The 21097-nt window shown below is 37.2% G+C and overlaps 1 protein-coding gene across 3 annotated transcripts; it reads right to left on the bottom strand.

The window, feature by feature from the left end:
- Nucleotides 1–2574: 2574 nt before the first annotated feature.
- Nucleotides 2575–14869, bottom strand: LOC127416371 (protein angel homolog 2-like). 3 transcript variants are annotated; one of them, XM_051655696.1, is made up of 10 exons: nucleotides 14410–14868; nucleotides 13946–14044; nucleotides 12239–12714; nucleotides 11923–12152; nucleotides 6102–6171; nucleotides 5509–5930; nucleotides 5310–5418; nucleotides 4457–4505; nucleotides 3921–4087; nucleotides 2575–3239 (listed from the first exon to the last, which is right to left on the bottom strand). In XM_051655696.1, exons 3-10 carry the CDS (start codon nucleotides 12705–12707, stop codon nucleotides 3088–3090), a joined length of 1668 nt encoding a protein of 555 aa, XP_051511656.1. In that variant the 5' UTR covers nucleotides 12708–12714; nucleotides 13946–14044; nucleotides 14410–14868; the 3' UTR covers nucleotides 2575–3087. The 3 variants fall into 3 exon arrangements, with proteins under 3 accessions (XP_051511656.1, XP_051511655.1, XP_051511653.1); XM_051655695.1 differs by lacking the exon at nucleotides 13946–14044 and having other exon boundaries at nucleotides 14410–14869; XM_051655693.1 differs by lacking the exon at nucleotides 14410–14868 and having other exon boundaries at nucleotides 13946–14403.
- Between the last annotated feature and the right edge of the window lie 6228 nt (nucleotides 14870–21097).

Genomic DNA, 21097 nt, shown 5'->3' with positions numbered 1-21097 from the left:
CTCAAACACCATAGCCAATATTACAATATTGGCGTTATTGTAGAGAGGTTTCAAATAGGTGGTGTATGAAGGCACTCCCCATATGCATAATTACGCAATGTCTCGTTCCCTTCGTCTCAGGGAACCGAGGTTACGTACATAACCGAGACGTTTTACTGGGGCCACGTCCACACTAATATGTTTTCATTTAAAAAAGCATTCATTTTGCTACTTTTACACCTCTCATACACACTAGAACAGTGTTTTCCTTCACCGAAAACTGACAATTTCAAAAACACTCTCCATAACTGCATTCTTTGGAAAATTATGCCCTTAGGAAACTGAAAAACTGTGTTTTCAAACTTGTATGGATTAGTGTGGACATGGTCTATCTATACGGGTCTCATCCACGCTAGAACAGCGTTTTCCTCCACCGAAAATGGAGTGTTCCCAAAATGTTGTCCATTACCACAAGGAAAACAATGATGTTAGAAAACTTTAAAAAAAAAAAAAAAAAAAAAAAAAATTTCAAACTAAACGGATAAGTGTAGATTGCGGCCAGAGTGAGAAACAGCTCCAGATGATTCAGTGCATGAGTGAGCTGTCCAGACAAATAGGACTGAATCGCCTATTTTTAAAGAACAAATACAGTATCCAGTGTAGTCTCACAAGAGGTCATTAAAACTGAATGTATATAAAAATGATAAAAGTATTAGCAAAATCCTGTTTAAAATAGTTTTAGGTTAAGTAAAGATTGTCACGTCTACTAACCAAGACATTGTTCAGACTCAATAGAACTTGAATATTCCGGGTTCAAAACAAGTTCAGCTCAATTTATAGCATTTGTGGCATAATGTTGACTACCACAAAAATTTGTTTCGAAAGCAAAAATCTGGGTTACAGTGAGGCACCTACAACAGAAGTCAGTGGGGCCAAGTGTTAAAATACTCACTGTTTCAAAATTATAGCTGTAAACAATATGTGTGTTTACATGCTTTTAGTGTGAAAAAATCGCATACTAACCTTTCTGTGTAAAGTTATTTTACAACTTTGCCATGATGACGTAACCCATTAAACCCTTAAATAACCGTAAAAACAATAATTTAAACACCTTTACAGCTCAAATAATACACGAGTTTTAACAGAAGAATTAATGGAAGTGCTTTTATAAAATTATAAGCTTCACATTTCTGCCTTTAAACCCTCCACAAATTGGCCCCATTCACTTTCATTGTAAGTGCCTCACTGTAACCTCGAATATTCCTTTAACAGCCAACTCCCATCTGAATATTCAGTTGTATAGGCAGCTCTTCCTGTATGACAAGCAGCTAATCGTGCAAAAGAGACGCTTTGAGATTTAACCAGGTGTGATGTAACAGCGGCCCAGCATATGCCAGTTGTCCTCTCACAGCCTAACTGTCATTTTGCACGGATTGAATATTCCCGCATTAATCTGCTTACAAAGACAACGCTGCATGTGGGGATAGAGCCCCCGAGGATTTACAAAAAATGAATCCTTCATTTCTCATCTCTTCTCCCAGGGTAAAAATGACTTGAAACACCTACAATTGTCTCATGCTTAGAGGCACCAATAAAAGAATGTGTCATTGACTTCAAACGCCACAATGCCTGGATTTTAATAAAGAAGATATGGCTAAAGAAGAATGATTTGAAAAACCCTAAAAGGAACTGGAGCTGTCAGCAAGATAATTCCTTCACTTGTAGAACCTATATGAGCTGTAAAGTACATATTTTCCCCCATGACAGCCATGTACAGTAGAGATTAGTTGGGCTAACTCATCTGGATATTTGAGTAGATCATGCTTTAACAAAGAAAGCTATTAGGCAAGCCAGCAGTATTATTTGGAAAGTGTTAGCCAGCTGTTTTTACAAACATTACCTTAAATCTGGATTGTTAAAAGAGCTTCTATTTGCTGATAAAATGTATTATTGGAATTGGAATTCCGATTTGACAGTATCTCTGAAGGGTATGAAGAGGATATTTGGTTCAATCTTGAGGTCACCAAAATTACAGGAAAATTCACTTTGCAGCAAATCCTATGATGAATACAATACCTCTGGTAATATCTCGATTGATAGTATTACATACTGTGAAATAGATGAATTGTTGCCATCTGATACCTTTGATAAGCTTGATATACTATTTGTGTGATGCATTAGAAATGTCGGGAACTGGGATATGGCTGGGTTAGACTTTGGGGACAGATTTAGCTTATTAAAAAGCAAGTTCATTGAAATGATGATCTTCTACATCACGTGTATCTACGTGTAATTCCTCAGTTAATTCTGGATGACTTCAAGGACTTTAACACTAAAACTTTTAGTTCATACAAAACATTTTGTTTAACCATTGACCCACAACACTTAGTTTACTAATTTAAACCACTAATAGTTCTAAACATAAATAACTAATACTGGCATTATATTCATTCATTTCTGTTATAGCTTAATTCCTGTACAGCAGCTTTGAAACGACGTCTGTTGTGAAAAGCGCTATACAAATAAATTTGACTTCTATTATCACTTCTTTAATGTAGACACATTTTGCTTAGATTACAGCTCTGCATCATTAGACAAATGACACATATTAGTAGCTCGTTGAAGATAAAATCATTTATTTTGCTCTTTTTTTTTTTTAATCCCTTTTTAAAATGTATGCAGGTCTGAAACAGAGATGCCTCCTAAAATCAGTCACAACTAAAAAAAATAAAACATTTAAACATCATGCACTGACTTGATTATTGTCAAAGCTGCCAAATTTTACAACAAAACACCCTTAATCCATTAGGAACAGTGTGTATGTCACTGCCCTGTAATACCTTGGATAAAAGGTAACTATGCTCAGAAATTACAGACAAGCTTCCAATTCACGCTCCACTGCTTTAAGTTCGTCATATAATCCAAAGATGTGATCCAAGTAATTTCCAAGTTACTGACATTAGTCATTTCTTCGCTGGTGTACAATACACATGGCATGGGTTGAAGAGTTTACAAAAAATGTTTGTATTCGTATTGAAAATCCAAAACATTATTCCTCTTCTGGCCACAAACTGATTTATAGGCATGGTATGGTACTGGTACATCAGTTCAAGGGTGTAGACGGAAGCGTGTCAGAAGTGGCAGGTGGTCAGATGAGTTGTGCTGGTTTGGAAGGCCGTTGACCTCCTGGAGTTCAGTTTCTCCCACCAGGGCTAACCTGCCCAGCAGCTGCAGACCCCTCTCTGGTGACACACTACATTCTGTGTAAAAGAAAAACAGACAGTGCAACAGTAACCAGCAGCAGAGTAAACTTTGCTGTGGAATGTATTGCACTGCAGCAAACAGCAGCATCAGGGGTCAGATGCTTACAGGAGTGGTGACGTATAATGTACATTAGTAGTCTAATGTCATCCGTTTCTACTGACAGCATTTATTGAGGATACATTATGCAAATGAGTAATGCCCATGAGGTGCCTGTGAATGTCTCTTTATTAACATCATGATTTTAGGCTAAAATTGACTGTCACCATTCCTTTTAAGTTTTTTTTGTTTTTGTTTTTGTTTTTAATTAATCAGCCTTCACTTGTTCAGGTCTTGCAGTGTAAAAGTACAAATATTTCATGTTATCCCTCAATTAATATTTTGTGACAAAAGCTACATATTTAATTAATAAAAATGAATAAGCAAATGCTTTTTAAAATAGTTTTAGTTAAAGAATAGCATGTCACACCACAGGACACATGAACTTTCCAAAAGTATGTCATGACGCAAATACATGTTTATGCAACAAGTTAATATGGTGGCAGCAGCTGCAACGGTTACAGACAATTGTTTTTTTTTACTTAAAGTAGTCATTACAATCTTACATTACACAACATACCAGTAAAGTATTTAATAGGAATTTAAAAGACGTGGAAATCTAATGAATATACCAATCACACCTGGCTGAGCCGTCACGTCCCCCAGAGCCGCTGAGTAGAAGATATAATCAACGGTAATGGCTGTCCGTGAGTGGCATGTGGTGATCTCAGGTTGACCACTCTCTTTTAAGTAGTGCGAGTATGCAGAAGTCAGCTTCAAACCATGCTCAATGCTGGGCTTGGTTAAACTACACAACAGATCACATGAGAAAAATGGCTAATATTGTCAATTAAAGGTTGATACCCTGAAACTTGAAATGCTGTTGAAAGATTGGGAAACATGGATCATGGGATGTAAATAGGACACTTCACTTTGAGCTGTCCAATCAGTTCACTTTAAATTTGCAGAATAGCACAGATTGTCAAGACTGTCACGTGCTTTTAAAACATTGATGGCCGAGGAAAGGGGAGAACAACAAAAGGTCTAAAGAAACAAGTGGCACAGAATTCAATCATATCACACTCTGAAATATTTATATTTAAGGGATGGCTTTTGGCATGAATGATGAATCAAACACAGTACAGTAGAGATATGGATTTACAGCAGTTGGATTTACCCATCTAGCACTGCTAAAGCTGCCTGCTCTAAATCCCTCACGTCAGAATCTGTAAAAGGAATAAAAACAACATTTTAGTTGCATTAAATCTTTGAAACATTCCAGAATTCCAGATTTTAAGAAGAATATCTCAGCTCTGTAGGTCCATATAATGTAAGTGAATGGTGAACAAACCTTTGAAGCTCCAAAAAGTACATAGAGGCAGCATTCAAATTATCTATAAGACTCCAGTGATTTAATTCATGGCTTCTGAAGCGATCCAATAGGTTTTGAGTGAGAGCAGACCAGAATTTCTCCTTTTTTAATGTACCTCTTGCCATTGCAGTCTCAAGGCACAATCATAATTTCAATCGAGCTTGAAATCATGATTGCCAATGAAACTGCTAATTTCAAGATTTAGAGTGAAAAAGGACTTATATTTTGGTCTGTTCTCACCCAAAATTGATTGGATCGCTTCAGAAGACATGGATTAAACCACTGGGGGTCTTATGAATTACTTTTATGATACCTTTATGTGCTTTTTGGAGCTTCAAAGTTTTGGACACAAATCACTTGCATTGGCCTACACAGCTGAGATATTCTTCAAAAAATCTTTGTTTGCATTTTGCAGAAGAAAGAAAGTCATACACATCTGGGGTAGCATGAGTGTGAGTAAATGATGATAATTTTCCTAATTTAACTAGTAAACAGTTAGTAGCAGAGGACCAAAACAAATATTCCAAAAAGCAAACAAAATGACTGCTTATTTGTCGATGGCAAAACTGTCCAGAAATGTTCTTAGAATAGAAGCCATCTTTATTTAGTATGTCAGTGTACATATATGTGATATATGTTATAAGGGCTGAAAGGTGACCTCTGGTTGGTGCTTCATACTGGCACTGCTGAGAGATGCCCAGATGTCTAGGCCAAATCGGCACAGCGAGAATACGCTGTCCTCTTGGGTTTTCCTCCTGTCCTGACACCTGCAAGATGAACAAATCAAAGATTAAGCGATATAAAAAAAAAGAAATGTATACAATTCAAAGGACATTTTTCCTAAGGTTTCTGCCTACTTTTCCGATTTGCATGCCATCATATTCCAGTCTGCTTTCTTTAATAAAACGATATAAAGGAGACCAGGGAACAGAGTTAAAATCCCCACAGAGCACCACAGGACAAACACTGCTGTCAGGTAACTGGACCACTTGGCTGATCTCTGCCAGCAGCATAGCCAGCTGCGCCAGTTTAATGTCCCCACGTCTAGGGTTGTACAGTAAATGTGTATTGGCCACACAGACGTTGGTAAGAGAGCTATTTCGGTCTACGGGCCGCAGCAGCAGAACCAGGCCCACATTATCACGGTCCAGTAGAGGGATCCCACGGCGGAAATACTCCACAGGGTGACAGGACACCAGAGAGAAGCGCTCACGTTTGAAGACCACAGCACAGCCGTCAGGCTTCAGACCTGTTCGCCGTTTGTATTCACAGTGGTAGCCTGTTTTAAAAGCAAAGAAGCAAAAGTGCACAGCGATGATACAAAAAGGTACAGACTATTTATCTAAAATTATTTAAATACAGTAAACATTCTAAAGGACATACACAACACAAAATACATACTGATAAATAGAACCAAATCACTAGGGTAAAAAAATATAGTCCTCAGTACCTAAATATTCTAGAGATGGTTTGATTTGTTCTTTATAGTGGTCCTCTTGAACCTCCTGCAGGCACATTATCTATGGAGAAAACAATGCAACAGATACACTTGCGGCCAAAAGTTTGGAATAATGTACAGATTTTGCCATTTCAGAAGGAAATTGGTACTTTAATTCACCAAAGTGTCATTCAACTGATCACAAAAATAGTCAGAACATTATTGATGTAAAAAAACAGCACCATCACTATTTGAAAACAGTCATTTTTGATCAAATCTAGACAGGCCCCATTTCCAGCAGCCATCACTCCAACACCTTATCCTTGAGTAATCATGCTAAATTGCTAATTTAGTACTAGAAAATCACTTGCCATTATATCAAGCACTGCTGAAAGCTATTTGGTTCGTTAAATGGAGCTTAACATTGTCTTTGTGTTTGTGTTTGAGTTGCCACAGTATGCAATAGACTGGCATGTCTTAAGGTCAATATTAGATCAAAAATAGAAAAAAAGAAACAGCTTTCTCTAGAAACTCGTCAGTCAATCATTGTTTTGAGGAATGAAGGCTATACAATGCTTGAAACTGCCAGAAAACTGAAGATTTAATTCAAAGGTGTACACTACAATCTTCAAAGACAAAGGATAACTGGCTCTAACAAGGACAGAAAGAGATGTGGAAGGCCCAGATGTACAACTAAACAAGAGAATAAGTACATCAGAGTCTCTAGTTTGAGAAATAGATGCCTCACATGTCCTCAGCTGACAGCTTCATTGAATTCTACCCGCTCAACAACAGTCTCATGTACAACAGTAAAGAGAAGACTCAAGGGTACAGGCCTTATGGGAAGAATTGCAAAGAAAAAGCCACTTTTGAAACAGAAAAACAAAAAGAAAAGGTTAGAGTGGGCAAAGAAACAGTCATTGGACAACAGATAATTGGAAAAAAAAAATTTTTCTCCCAATTTGGAATGCCCAATTCCCAATATGCTCTAAGTCCTCATGGTGGCGTAGTGACTCGCCTCAATCTGGGTGGCAGAGGATGAATCTCAGCTGCCTCCGCGTCTGAGACCATCAACCCGCACATCTTATCATGTGGCTTGTTGAGCGTGTTACCGCGAAGATATAGCATGTGTGGAGGCTTCACGCCATCCACTGCGGCACCCATGCACAACTCACCATGTGCCACACTGAGAGTGAACCACATTGTAGCGATCACAAGGAGGTTAACCCGTGTGACTCTACCCTCCAAGCAACCGGGCCAATTTGGTTGCTTAGGAGACCCGGCTGGAGTCACTCAGCACACCCTGGGATTCGAACTAGTGAACTCCAGGGGTGGTAGCCAGTGTCTTTACCACTGAGCTACCCAGGCCCCCCTCAAGTGTTATGAATCTTAACCCCATTGAGCTTTTGTGGGATCAGCTAGGCTGTAAGGTGCGTGAGAAGCACCCGATAAGACAGCCACATCTATGGCAAGTGCTACAGGAAGCTTGGGGTGAAATGTCACCTAAGTATCTGGACAAACTGACAGCTAGAATGCCAAGGATCTGCAAAGCTGTCATTGCTGCACGTGGAGGAATTTTTGATGAACTCCTTGAAGTAGTTTAAGAAGTTCTGAACATTTTTTATTTTTTTTCAAATTGTGACAGTAATTTTTCATGTTATTAATGTCCTGATTATACATTGTGACCAGTTGAATACCACTTTGGTGAATAAAAGTACCAATTTCATTCCATAAGAGCAAAATCTGTTCCAAATTTTTGGCCACCAGTGTATATCAATGAAATCATCCAATCTTGCTGCAAAAAAACAAACAAACAAAAAAACAAACCAAACCAAAACAGAACATTGCCTTAAATTCAATCAATGCCATGTACAAATTAGAGGTCATGGCTGAAAAGTTTCCATTATTGAAATGCCAGTAAATCAGATACGGACATTTGCCAACCTATAGGGTATTTACCAGAAAAGTTCTGTATTGATGTTGTGTGAACAAAGTAGTTGCATTAACAGTTCAAGCACATAGAAGATTTGGATGCTCTGAACAAAGAAGTCCAATATCAAAGAGCCAACACAAACTTCTGGTGCAGGATTCACAAAACATTCTTAAGAATAAAATATTTCTTAACTACCATTTTCTTCTTATTTTCCATCTTTAATAAATAAATAAATATATATATATACACTACCGGTCAAAGCTTTTGAAACACGACTGAAATGTTTCTCATGATCTTAAAAATTTTTTGATCTGAAGGCGTATGCTTAAATGTTTGAAATTAGTTTTGTAGGCAAAAATATAATTGTGCCATCATATTAATTTATTTCATTATAAAACTAAAATGTAATTTAAAAAAAAAAGTTTTTGAAATTGATGACTTGGACCAAATAATAAAGAAAAGCAGCCAATAAGTGCCCAACATAGATGGGAACTCCTTCAATACTGTTTAAAAAGCATCCCAGGGTGATACCTCAAGAAGTTGGTTGAGAAAATGTCAAGAGTACATGTCTGCAAATTCTAGGCAAAGGGTGACTTTTTGAAAAGTTTCAAAACTTTTGACCGGTAGTGTGTATACATATACAGTTGTGCTAAAAAGTTTGCATACCCTGGCAGAAATTGTGAAATTTTGGCAATGATTTTGAAAATATGACTGATCATGCAAAAAACCTGTCTTTTATTTAAGGATAGTGATCATATGAAGCCATTTATTAAATCACATAGTTGTTTGGCTCCTTTTTAAATCATAATGATGACAGAAATCACCCAAATGGCCCTGATCAAAATTTTACATACCCCTGAATGTTTGGCCTTGTTACAGACACACAATGTGACACACACAGGTTTAAATGGCAATTAAAGGTTAATTTCCCCACACCTGTGTCTTTTTAAATTGCAATTAGTGTCTGTGTATAAACAGTCAATGAGTTTGTTAGCTCTCACATGGATGCACTGAGCAGGCTAGATACTGAGCCCTGGGGAGCAGAAACGAACTGTCAAAAGACCTGTGTAACAAGGTAATGGAACTTTATAAAGATGGAAAAGGATATAAAAAGATATCAAAAGCCTTGAAAATGCCAGTCAGTACTGTTCAATCACTTATTAAAAAGTGGAAAATCGGGGATCTCTTGATACCAAGCCAAGGTTAGGTAGACCAAGAAAGATTTCAGCCACAACTGCCAGAAGAATTGTTCAGGATACAGAGAAAAACCCACAAGTAACCTCAGGAGAAATACAGGCTGCTCTGGAAAAAGACTGTGTGGTTGTTTCAAGGAGCACAATACTTGTTGACCCCTCTCCAAATATAGCGCTTATGGTTGTGACCATAAAGCTCTATTTTGGTCTCGTCACTCCAAATTACAGTGTGCCAGAAGCTGTGAGGCTTGTCAAGGTGTTGTCGGGCATATTGTAACTGGGCTTTTTTGTGGCAATGGCTTCTTTCTGAAAACTTGACCATGCAGCTAATTTTTGTTCAAGTATCGTCATATTGTGCTCCTTGAAACAACCACACCGTCTTTTTCCAGAGCAGCCTGTATTACTCCTGAGGTTACCTGTTCAGGATACAGAGAAAAACCCACAATTCTTCTGGCAGTTGTGGCTGAAATCTTTCTTGGTCTACCTAACCTTGGCTTGGTATCAAGAGATCCCCGAATTTTCCACTAAAGTGATTGAACAGTACTGACTGGCATTTTTCAAGGCTTTGGATATCTTTTTATATCCTTTTCCATCTTTATAAAGTTCCATTACCTTGTTACGCAGGTTTTTTGACAGTTTTTTTCTGCTCCCCATGGCTCAGTATCTAGCCTGCTCAGTGCATCCAAGTGAGAGCTAACAAACTCATTGACTATTTATACACAGACACTAATTGCAATTTAAAAAGCCACAGGTGTGGGGAAATTAACCTTTAATTGCCATTTAAACCTGTGTGTGTCACCTTGTGTGTCTGTACCAAGGCCAAACATTCAAGGGTAAGTAAACTTTTGATCAGGGCCATTTGGGTGATTTCTGTTACCATTATAATTTAAAAATGAGCCAAATAACTATGTGATAATAAATGGCTTCATATGATCACTATTCTTAAATAAAAGACAGTTTTTTTTTTGCATGATTAGTCCTATTTTCAAAATCAATGCCAAAATTTCACAATTTCTGCCAGGGTATGCAAACTTTTGAGCACAACTGTATGTATGTGTGTATAAATATATATATATATATATATATATATATATATATACTATATTGCCAAAAGTATTCGCTCACCCATCCAAATAATTGAATTCAGGTGTTCCAATCACTTCCATGGCCACAGGTGTATAAAATGAAGCACCTAGGCATGCAGACTGCTTCTACAAACATTTGTGAAAGAATGGGCCGCTCTCAGGAGCTCAGTGAATTCCAGCGTGGTACTGTGATAGGATGCCACCTGTGCAACAAGTCCAGTCGTGAAATTTCCTCGCTACTAAATATTCCACAGTCAACTGTCAGTGGTATTATAACAAAGTGGAAGCAATTGGGAATGACAGCAACTCAGCCACGAAGTGGTAGGCCACGTAAAATGACAGAGCGGGGTCAGCGGATGCTGAGGCGCATAGTGCGCAGAGGTCGCCAACTTTCTGCAGAGTCAATCACTACAGACCTCCAAAGTTCATGTGGCCTTCAAATTAGCTCAAGAACAGTGCGTAGAGAGCTTCATGGAATGGGTTTCCATGGCCGAGCAGCTGCATCCAAGCCATACATCACCAAGTGCAACGCAAAGCGTCGGATGCAGTGGTGTAAAGCACGCCGCCACTGGACTCTAGAGCAGTGGAGACGCGTTCTCTGGAGTGATGCTTCTCCATCTGGCAATCTGATGGATGAGTCTGGGTTTGGTGGTTGCCAGGAGAACGGTACTTGTCTGACTGCATTGTGCCAGCTGTGAAGTTTGATGGAGGGGGGATTATGGTGTGGGGTTGTTTTTCAGGAGCTGGGCTTGGCCCTTAGTTCCAGTGAAAGGAACTCTGAATGCTTCAGCATACCAAGAGATTTTGGACAATTCCATGCTCCCAACTTTGTGGGAACAGTTTGGGGATGGCCTCTTCCTGTTCCAACATGACTGCACACCAGTGCACAAAGCAAGGTCCATAAAGACATGGATGAGCGAGTTTGGTGTGGAAGAACTTGACTGGCCTGCACAAAGTCCTGACCTCAACCCGATAGAGCACCTTTGGGATGAATTAGAGTGAAGACTGCGAGCCAGGCCTTCTCGTCAAACATCAGTGTCTGACCTCACAAATGCGCTTCTGGAAGAATGGTCAAAAATTCCCATAAACACACTCCTAAACCTTGTGGAAAGCCTTCCCAGAAGAGTTGAAGCTGTTATAGCTGCAAAGGGTGGGCCGACGTCATATTAAACCCTATGGATTAAGAATGGGATGTCACTTAAGTTCATATGCGTCTAAAGGCAGATGAGCGAATACTTTTGGCAATATAGTGTATGTGTATGTATGTGTATATATATATATATATATATATATATATATGATAGATAGATAGATAGATATAAAAAATGAATATTTTGTATTCCTGAAAAGACTTCTTAAGAATGTTCATATCTGTGTTTTTTCCTGAATTGCACTTAAAACCATTTCAACAAACTTCTTATAATTTATCACAAGAACTTAAATTTTTAGGAATTATTTTGTGAATCTTGCCCCAGATGTGGTATCTTTACCTGTAAAGTTGTTTTTCTGCACTTTAATGGGTTTCATGTGTTAAAGTGGCTACTTACAGACAGACTTTGAAGAATCCCATTATTACTGCAAAGTGAATAATGTAAGTATACAACAATGGATGGTTCACTTACATCAGCACTGTGCTGTTCCAGCTCTTTCATTATGTTAGGAAACCTATGGCGCCAGTCCAGTACAGGAGGACTACAGTGTCTGTAAAGGTAACCATTATCACAGAGCAGGTCTTGGGAGAGGATATTGTAGGACATCACAGAGAAATCAAATGGCCATTTTTGTCTCCCCCCTTTCGCAGATGTCGTAACGTTACAGAGGTGAGAAAGATCCTCCCAATGTCTCTTTAACTCTGTGAATGGACAAGAGCTGGTCAAATTGGCTTTTTATGCACAAATAAATCAGTAGCAATACCAACATATAAATTTCAAGCATCACCTGGTACTTCCACAGTCCTCTTTGGGCTTGAAAGAAATTTCCCAGGAGGGACTGGAACGGCAGTTACATTCCGAAGCCATTCAGGGCTTCCTCCTGAGCTCCTGCTGCCTTTTGGAGGTGAATGTTTAGGTGAGTGTGAAGATTTTTCACCTGGCAACCTCCTCTCAGCACTCTTCCTCCTCTTCTGTGGTGGCTCCCTGTCGGAGCATTCCATCAGACCTCTAGAAAGATGAAGGCCTCGTCTGGGGTAAGTGTGTGGCAATATCCCACTTTGCCTCCAGGAGCTCCAGTTGTAGGGATCCAGAGGCCTATTAGCGGGGTGTCTGACAGTGCTGAAGAAGGGAGAGGGATGCTGCAGGTGTGGTGGTCGTGTCCAACATAAATGACCAGGCTGATACCACTGTCTCCAGTGGCTTACAACAGTCTGAGCTGGAGGAGAGCCCACTGTTCTCAGGTAGCGGCCAAACATGGGATGACTGCAAGAAAAAAAGGCAACCCTTTTCTTTACATCACAAAGCAAACCTTTTTGAACATGTACTATAGTTTTACTATAGTAACACTAAATAGAGTAATGATGATATTTTGGTGGAAATGTTACGACTTATCTCTCCTTTTCTTTAAAAAAAAAACTTGCAGTGGGAGTGAATGGAGCCAATGTTTAGAGGGTTTAAAGCCAGAAATGTCCTGCATTTATATGTATTCTTCTGTTAAAACTCATGTATTACTTGAGCTGCAATGCTGTTTAAATCATAATTTTACGTCCATTTTAAGGTTTTGGGGTTTACGGAAATATGTTGTCATGGCAACAAAGTTTCAAATTGGATGTAAGTTTACACATAAAAGGTTAGTACGCAATTTTATCACACTTAAATCATGTTAACACACATACTGTTTATGCCTTGTGGCTATACTTTTGAAATGGTAAGTATTTTAAAATTTACAGATTGGCCCCATTATCTTCCATTGTAAGAGCCTCACTGTAACTCAGATTTTTGCTTTATTTTTTTTATGAAAAGGAGGGGCAAGTCGAAATTACTTTTTGTGGTAATCAACATTATGACACAAATGCTGTCGATTGAGCTTAACTTTTATTGAATCAGGTGTTGTATCGAATTGTGTTCCCTGTAGGAATCTGTTTCCCCCTAGCCCCGATAGGGTATGGGGTTATGGCTATGGTAGGTAGGGTAGTGTAGGTTAGGGTTGGTAGGGTACAGTAGGGTAGTGTGGGTTAGGGTACAGTAGGGTAGGGTAGTGTAGGTTAGGGTAGGGAAGGGTTAGGGTAGTGTAGGTTAGGGTTAGGGTTAGGGTAGGTTAGGTAAGGGTTAGGCTTAGGTTTGTGCATGGGGAACACATTCTGACAGTGGAGAATGTTACCGTCAGATACTGTTCCCCCTATACAGATCTGCTGGGGGGAAACAGATCCCGACAGGGAAATAGAGTTCAACACAACACCGAAACATGTATTGTGCATTTAAGTTAATTTGGGACAAGTTATTTTGGGAATATAAAGATACATACATGTAAATTCATAACTGGATATATTAATTATACAACTGATTTATTGTATATATATATATATATATACAGTCTGACATTTAATATTTGTTATAATGTTGTAGCAAATACTGTTACAGTGTTTACTGTCCCAATAGACAACCAGCACACAAAGTAATAATCACAATCCAAAAAGGAAAGAAGTGAACTTACTTTGGGGTAACACCTGGTCTGACATAGTTTACATGTGTGTGTGTCAGGGCATTAACGTCCTCTTATCATAAAACCGCATTTTCTGGCACCATCTTTAAGCTGAATAAACCCATTTACAAACGCATAAACATGTTTGGTGTGAATTGTTACATGCTAACATGCTAGCAAAACAGAAACAGCTGCGATGGCGTTTAAATATGACGTCATGACAAAAAACACGATGTAAAGCTCAAGCGAATTCCTTTGTATAATGTATAAATACATTACATAGATAAAATGTATAATGAACATCTGAAAATGTTTGGTTGTTTCGTGTTTTTAAATATTACATATTATCGGCAAGGAATTGTAATTTACAGTAAACTGCGACTTACAGCGTTGATAAAACCACAGCACAATATATCACGGTTCACACCGCTGCTTGTGTCGATAAAGCTATATGAGCCAATATGCGTATTGCTTACCTGAAAATGTGTGAACGCTGCGGAACTCTCGATGCTACTAGAAATAATGACTGTTTTCGGTGTTACAGTTAAATACAGCTGGATGTTGTCAGCTCATGTCTTGCTGGCTCTGTGGGTGGTTTGGTGCTATTTTGTTTAAAACTAAGCAAATGCAACAAATGAATCAATTGCTTGTCATTCAAAAGAACGTTTTAGGATCCTAAATATTCTACCAGTAACCTGTACCAGTCATAACACACACACACACACGTACCACCGGAGCGCGCACACAGTCTGGTTGCTGACATTCATATTACATCAAGTATACGCAGATTTGCATCGTGTTTTGTTTGTTTAATATTTGTTACATGACGTCATGTCTCGTCTCATTTTCATTTCATTCATTATCTATTCGGTTTGACACCGAAGCTTCTAAACACGACATATTTCTTAAGCACTGTATCGGAGCTTGACTGGATTTGGGAAAACCACGTGACCTGTGACGTCTGAAGCTTCGTTCGGCTGAAACCACGTGACTGCGTAGGTCTCTGGTTCCGAACAAGCGAAAAAAAAAAAAAAAAAAAACCCGGTACATGAGTACTAGTTTGAACCCAGTACAGTCACATAAGCACATTACTCTCCCTTGTTAGTAAAGTGTTACTACCCAGCCCTCATACATATTTATTTTTCAATCTACACGTTAATAATCAGTCATTAATTTACTCTCATACAGTGTGTTTTTATTTTATTTAACATAACACAACTTCTTTACTCATATATGAAGCCCTTGAAGCTAGATCCTTAATTGGTTATTTATTTATAAATAATTTAGTAAACAATACACGAAAACGAACAGCACTGATAAATTGCATTGCTTCAAAACGTTGCCAGCCACATGTTGCTTACTATGTGCGCTTCATTTGTTTGACCACTAGATGGCAGTTAAATTAACCTAATAGATTAATTACTCTGACGTCACACCGCGGGAAACCGCGTTTCCGGGTTCTTTCGAGCAGCAGATTTCAATGGTGGAAATGGGCAGCGCTGCAGTTTTAATACACTTTTAAGCTTTATAGAATATAATAATGTCTTTTAATGTTAATAAAAGTTATTATAAATGGTTTATCTATGGTTTACAGTGAAGAAATTAGGTGGGTTATTTTCTGAAATATCAGCAAAACAAGTTTAATTTGGTTCAATGATCCTGTATGATCATGTCGGACATGCAACAGGTTGATGAATACACATCCTCACATGTTTAACACACTTCTAAAGCCTAAGAAATGTGATATATAAAAATAAAAACTACCACTAGACATGCAAAATGTGTCTTTACTGCTTAAATTATTAACCCACATACAATAAATAATAATATTCTTACTTCAGTATGATCATATTCCATGTCAAAACATAACAGCTGTTTTCGATTGAACAATATTATTTACTGCATTCAAAATAAATGCAAAGACATCATTTTTGCAGTATAACATTATTTTTATTCATTTATCCTTTCACAAACAGTAGTCCATGTTCTGCGGTGGTGGAGACGGGATCTGTTCCTCCCGTTATATCGTATATGGTGACCTTGATAATGTAATATCATCATTAGATTATATTTTACCTAATATCTGTCACAGCGACAGCACTTTGGCTATTAAAAAAAGCAGTTTGTGTAAATTCTTCGTAAAAAAGTTCATATCAACTAACAGCTGCTGCGGGTCAATTGTGTCTAATAGAGCTGACACGATAAAAATGACGTTGACCCGTGAATTATCATCATTTATGTAAAATCCTGTGTTTTTCCTGATGCAACGATCTGGTGGAAATTTAAAGAAACCACACTCTCCAATAATTTGTGGAAAGGGGTGTTTCAACCCCACAAACAGTACTTTTTGGGCAGTTTCAGCACAATTTGAGCGAAGCGCCCATAGACAGTAGTTCTTTTCTGGGCAACAAAAGAACCCGGAAGGGGCGGGGCGGAGCGTTTGTTTGTAAACAGTAACTTCATTTAAACTGAAGCTTGGAGTATTTAATCCAGTTTCAAAACATTTGTAATAAAAGCCCTATTGCTTCGGAAAATTTTATTTCCCCATCACAAGTTCTTAAGTGCGTGACAGGACAATTTCTCTCTACAAATTTACAATGTTCCACTAGGAATAAATTACCATAAATACTCACACACAATACAAAATGTGAATGTTTGTCCTTTATTTATCATACAAACCAACAAAACATCTACAATACAGTAAAACTCACTTTCTGATCCACGTTGCATCTACCAAACTCTCACTGTACAAAACCCTGTAAAGCATTCTCGCCAAAAGGGAAGCGCATCCATTATCGATGACTTCAATGGAAGATCAATGTTGAAATCTTGAGTTTTCCCTGTGTTCTTAAATGTTAATATGTTACATGCTTGCTTACACTTTTGTGATATTTTATTTTTCTTCATTATGGTTCATTCCAAAGGGGGAAGGAGCCACAAGGGTTAGGCCATTTGGGGGAGAGAGTAGTAATGGCAGAAACGAAGCTTTTCGAAACGTCGTGTCATTGAACCAAGTGCTTCGTAAAATTATCCATCGTTTCGCTGAGGACATCTGCTGGTCACAGCATGGTAAATGCAATGAGAAGACGAGTCAAAAGCAGCAAAATTACTGCCCTGCTGTATTTGTCATATATTTTTAATGGTTGTCTACAATAACCTGGAATATACAGATCTGAATATTTGCAGAATATGTTGACCTTCTTATATAAGTTGGCCTTTTCATGATTACTCCCATACGGTAAAAAATATATATATTTTTTCTAGCCAAAATATATTTTAAATATACGCCAAATATATGTTGTAACTGTGAAGCTCAATAAAATATATTTTTGAAATCGAAAATATATTTAATTTCAACCTTCATTTCACAAAATATATTTCGAAATGTATTTCAGGGTCAAGAAAATACTTTTCCAACCTTACAGAATGTGGATGGAGATCAAAAGTATCCATTATTTAAAATGAAAAAAAAAAAAAAAAAAAAAAAAAAAAAAAGCGTGTTAGAAGAATTACATTCTAAAATAGTTTACCGTAGATTAACAGGAATATATCTTATGTACAACATCAAAAAATAGTTGGCTACAAATAAAAACAGAGCCAAAGGTTTAGCAAGAATAAGATAACAGATCAAGTTTATTTATTTGCTTGTCACATTACAGAATACCTCACTACTAATGTAGTGTACAGTTGACTTTGACATTAATTGTCAGGGATACAGTAGGACATTTAATGATAACAAGGCAGTAAGTGTACAGTACGATATGATGTTTTGAAAAGGAACCAGAACAGCAACGATGCAAATTGCAATGTACACTTACATTTTTTGACATTAATTCATTAAGGGATACAATATAACACTTTAATGGTAACACACAAAGTATTAAAATCATTGGTATAATTTTCTGTTTAAAATAAACAGAGCAACAACAATGCACAATATATAATACTGCTATTATATGTACCGTATATTTGACTTTTTGCCATTAAATATTCAATTAAGTTTGTGGTTTTTTTACCTATTGATGAAATTAAGATGACAAAATAAAGGACAACATTGAGGATTATTCGTAAAACACAAACGGTAAACATATGTAATAAAGACAGAATGTTATTTATTGTGAAATCTATGCTTACCAAGCAGTTTTCCAGGGAATTCAAAAAATGTATCGTCTTGTTGCAGAATCCGTACGATAATTGGCGCACACAGCACAGTCTGCGCATGCGCATTGTCTTTGGGACACATAATTAGATTTAAAAAATCAAAACTAAAATATTTTAAGAATCCTAAAAAAAATTTAATGTAAGTGCAAAGTAAAAAATTAAAGAAATAAAAATTTCTGTTCATTAAAAAAAGCAGCTTGATTATGTCGTTGAACTTTTTTTTTTTTTTTTTTTTTTTTAAATAACCGTTACCTGAGGCGCGAATTCCGACCGTGACCGCACGCTAGAAGACACAAGCTGATTATGTTCGCGTTAATTAAGTGGGTGCAGGATGAAAAATTCTCAATTCTGCCCACTGAACATATTAGAAAATTTGATGAGGATGAATACTCAGCAGGTATGGAGGAAAATGACGTTTACTTGGTGGAGTGGCGCCAAGGCGTCAAAGAGCCGAAAGGGGGGCGGCCTATGAGGCCTCCATCATCAAGATAGCAGGTGCCTATTTTTATTATCCTATTTCCAATATAATACTCTTATATTATCCTCTATTATTCTGTATACCGCTTGTAGATTTATAACAAGACGTCAATAAAATATTCATTTTGTTATTTATTTATTTATTTTTTGTTAACATCAGGACCGTATGTAGTTGTGACGTACAGCTGTTTTTAAATGATTTTAAATACCAAACAATACCAAACAATATATATTGTTATTCCAAAACAACACTTTGTTCACATTTCTCCAAAAATATTTATGCTTTGGCAGATTGTGTAATTAACATTTGAAAAAAACATTACTGTATTAAAGGGATAGTTTACCCAAAAATGTAAAATTATCTAATTATTTACTCATCCTCGTGATATCCCAGGTGTGTATGACTTACTTTCTTCACCAGAACACATTTGAGGAAAAATAGAAAAATATCTCAGCTCAGTAGGTCCTTAAAATGCAAGTGAATGCTGATTTCTCTTTTGAAGCTCCAAACATCATAGATATTCAGCATAAACTTCATCCATACAACACCAGCTGTTCAGTTAATGTCTTCTAAAGTGACAATCACTTTTGGTTTACATTTATGCATTTGGCAGACACTTTTATCCAAAGCAACTTACAGTGCACTTATTACAGGTCGATACCCCTGGAGCAACCTGGAGTTAAGTGCCTTGCTCAAGGACACAATGTTGGTGGCTTTGGGGATCAAACCAGCAACCTTCTGATTACCAGTTATGTGCTTTAGCCCACTATGCCACCACCAGTCAGGTTTCTAATGAGAATTAGCAGATACAATTTAGTTGACAGATTATTTGAAACAGGATCAGTGAGTATGGGTAGAGAGGGAGAGTAATTCAGTTAGAATCAATCATTAACTTAAAGAATAAAAAAAGAGGATGAAAACAAGCACAGAAAAACAGCAGCCTTTAGGGAACTATAGTCCAAATGGATACAATGTGTGTATCCAATGTGTACATTGTGTGGAGAGAGACAAATGAGGAATTCCAGCCACAATGCAGGGCAGGGCACCTTAAAGCACAGATGTGGACATGTAAAAGTCTGGCGCTGTTTGTCTTACAGTGGTGTCGATGAGCTTGTGTTCTTGATGGAATCATGAACTCTGAAATATACAGGACAGAAGAATTCTGAATGCAAACTTGCAGAAAACAGGGAAGAAATTATTTAAGAGGCTGAAAGGGATCTTTCAACAGAATAACAATCCAAAGCATATAAGACACCTGTTGAAACAATACTTCTGAAAAAAGAAAAAGAACCCTGACCTAAACCCTATAGAGCACCTATGGGATTAAATGGAGATGACAATGTCAGATCATCAATGTTCTAGTTGGATGAACTGAAAGCTTTGGTGGCTGAAACTTGGAGGAAACTTGCACCACAGCTTTAGAGAAACTTGTTGATTGTATGCCCAGACATTGTCAAAAAGTTCCGCAAAGAAAAGGATTGCAAACTAAATGCTACAACACTTGAATGGTGATCTTTAATGAAGCCATTATTTATTGTCCAAATAATTATTTCTCTTAATTTTAAACCATATATCTATTGTTTTATTATTTAAACCCTAACAAGCCTATTTTTTGTGATCTTTTAATTAATATTATTATTATTGCTTGAAAAGTGTGATAATGCTATCTTTCTTTGCAATAAATGCAATTTGGTGTGATATTTTGTTCTATAATGCAATGGAATTCATATGTCTTTAAGTGCTGCCAAAGTGTCAAAATACTTTTTTGGGCCATATGACATTTTGACAGGAAAAGTATATAGTTAAATTTCAGCACTTTAAAAATTTGCGATTAATCGCCATTTATTATTTAAACAAATGCAATTAATTGCAATATAAATCTCTCAATCATCTGACAGCACTAGTGTAAGCTTTTTTTATTAAACATTTTATAAGACAACAACTAAATTATAGCCATTGTATTGTCATTATATACTTTTTTAAAGATTTTAAACTGATGGTGTTGCGGCATTTTTCATTTGCATAAATAACGCTAAAAATTCCTGATTAATTAGTTATTGAATTGGTAAGCAGCAATGTTCCAATGGACAATTAGATCTTATTCACAGTAGTTTTTAATGGGAATGACAACGAGGCTGTGAGGGATAGACTTACAGTCTCTTCAATGGCACGAACAGTATAAAGCTCCTCGATCACATCTGATTTTCCCCAACTCATGTTGTCTGGAGTTCTTTGCATACTGAATGGTCTTGGACAGATATTTTATCAATGTTTTGTCCACGGGACGATCCAAAAAACGCTTTAAACTGCAATTCAGCCGACTGAAGCGACTGTAAGGCTATCCCTCACAGCCTCGTTGTCATTCCCATTAAAAATCAAAGATGGCGCTGGAGTGAATAAGCTATGCAAATAATATATTTTGTAACCACTAGAGGTCAATCTTATACTGTATTGTGGATCAGCAGGTCAAGCTCCAATTCATTTATTCTGTTTGATAGACAAGAAAAGCATGTGAATAGTGTAAA

This window comes from Myxocyprinus asiaticus, chromosome 25 (assembly GCF_019703515.2).
Source record: "Myxocyprinus asiaticus isolate MX2 ecotype Aquarium Trade chromosome 25, UBuf_Myxa_2, whole genome shotgun sequence".
Taxonomy (NCBI): domain Eukaryota; kingdom Metazoa; phylum Chordata; class Actinopteri; order Cypriniformes; family Catostomidae; genus Myxocyprinus; species Myxocyprinus asiaticus.
Note: the sequence above shows the minus strand (reverse complement) of the source record. Positions and strands in the feature narration are given on the sequence as shown.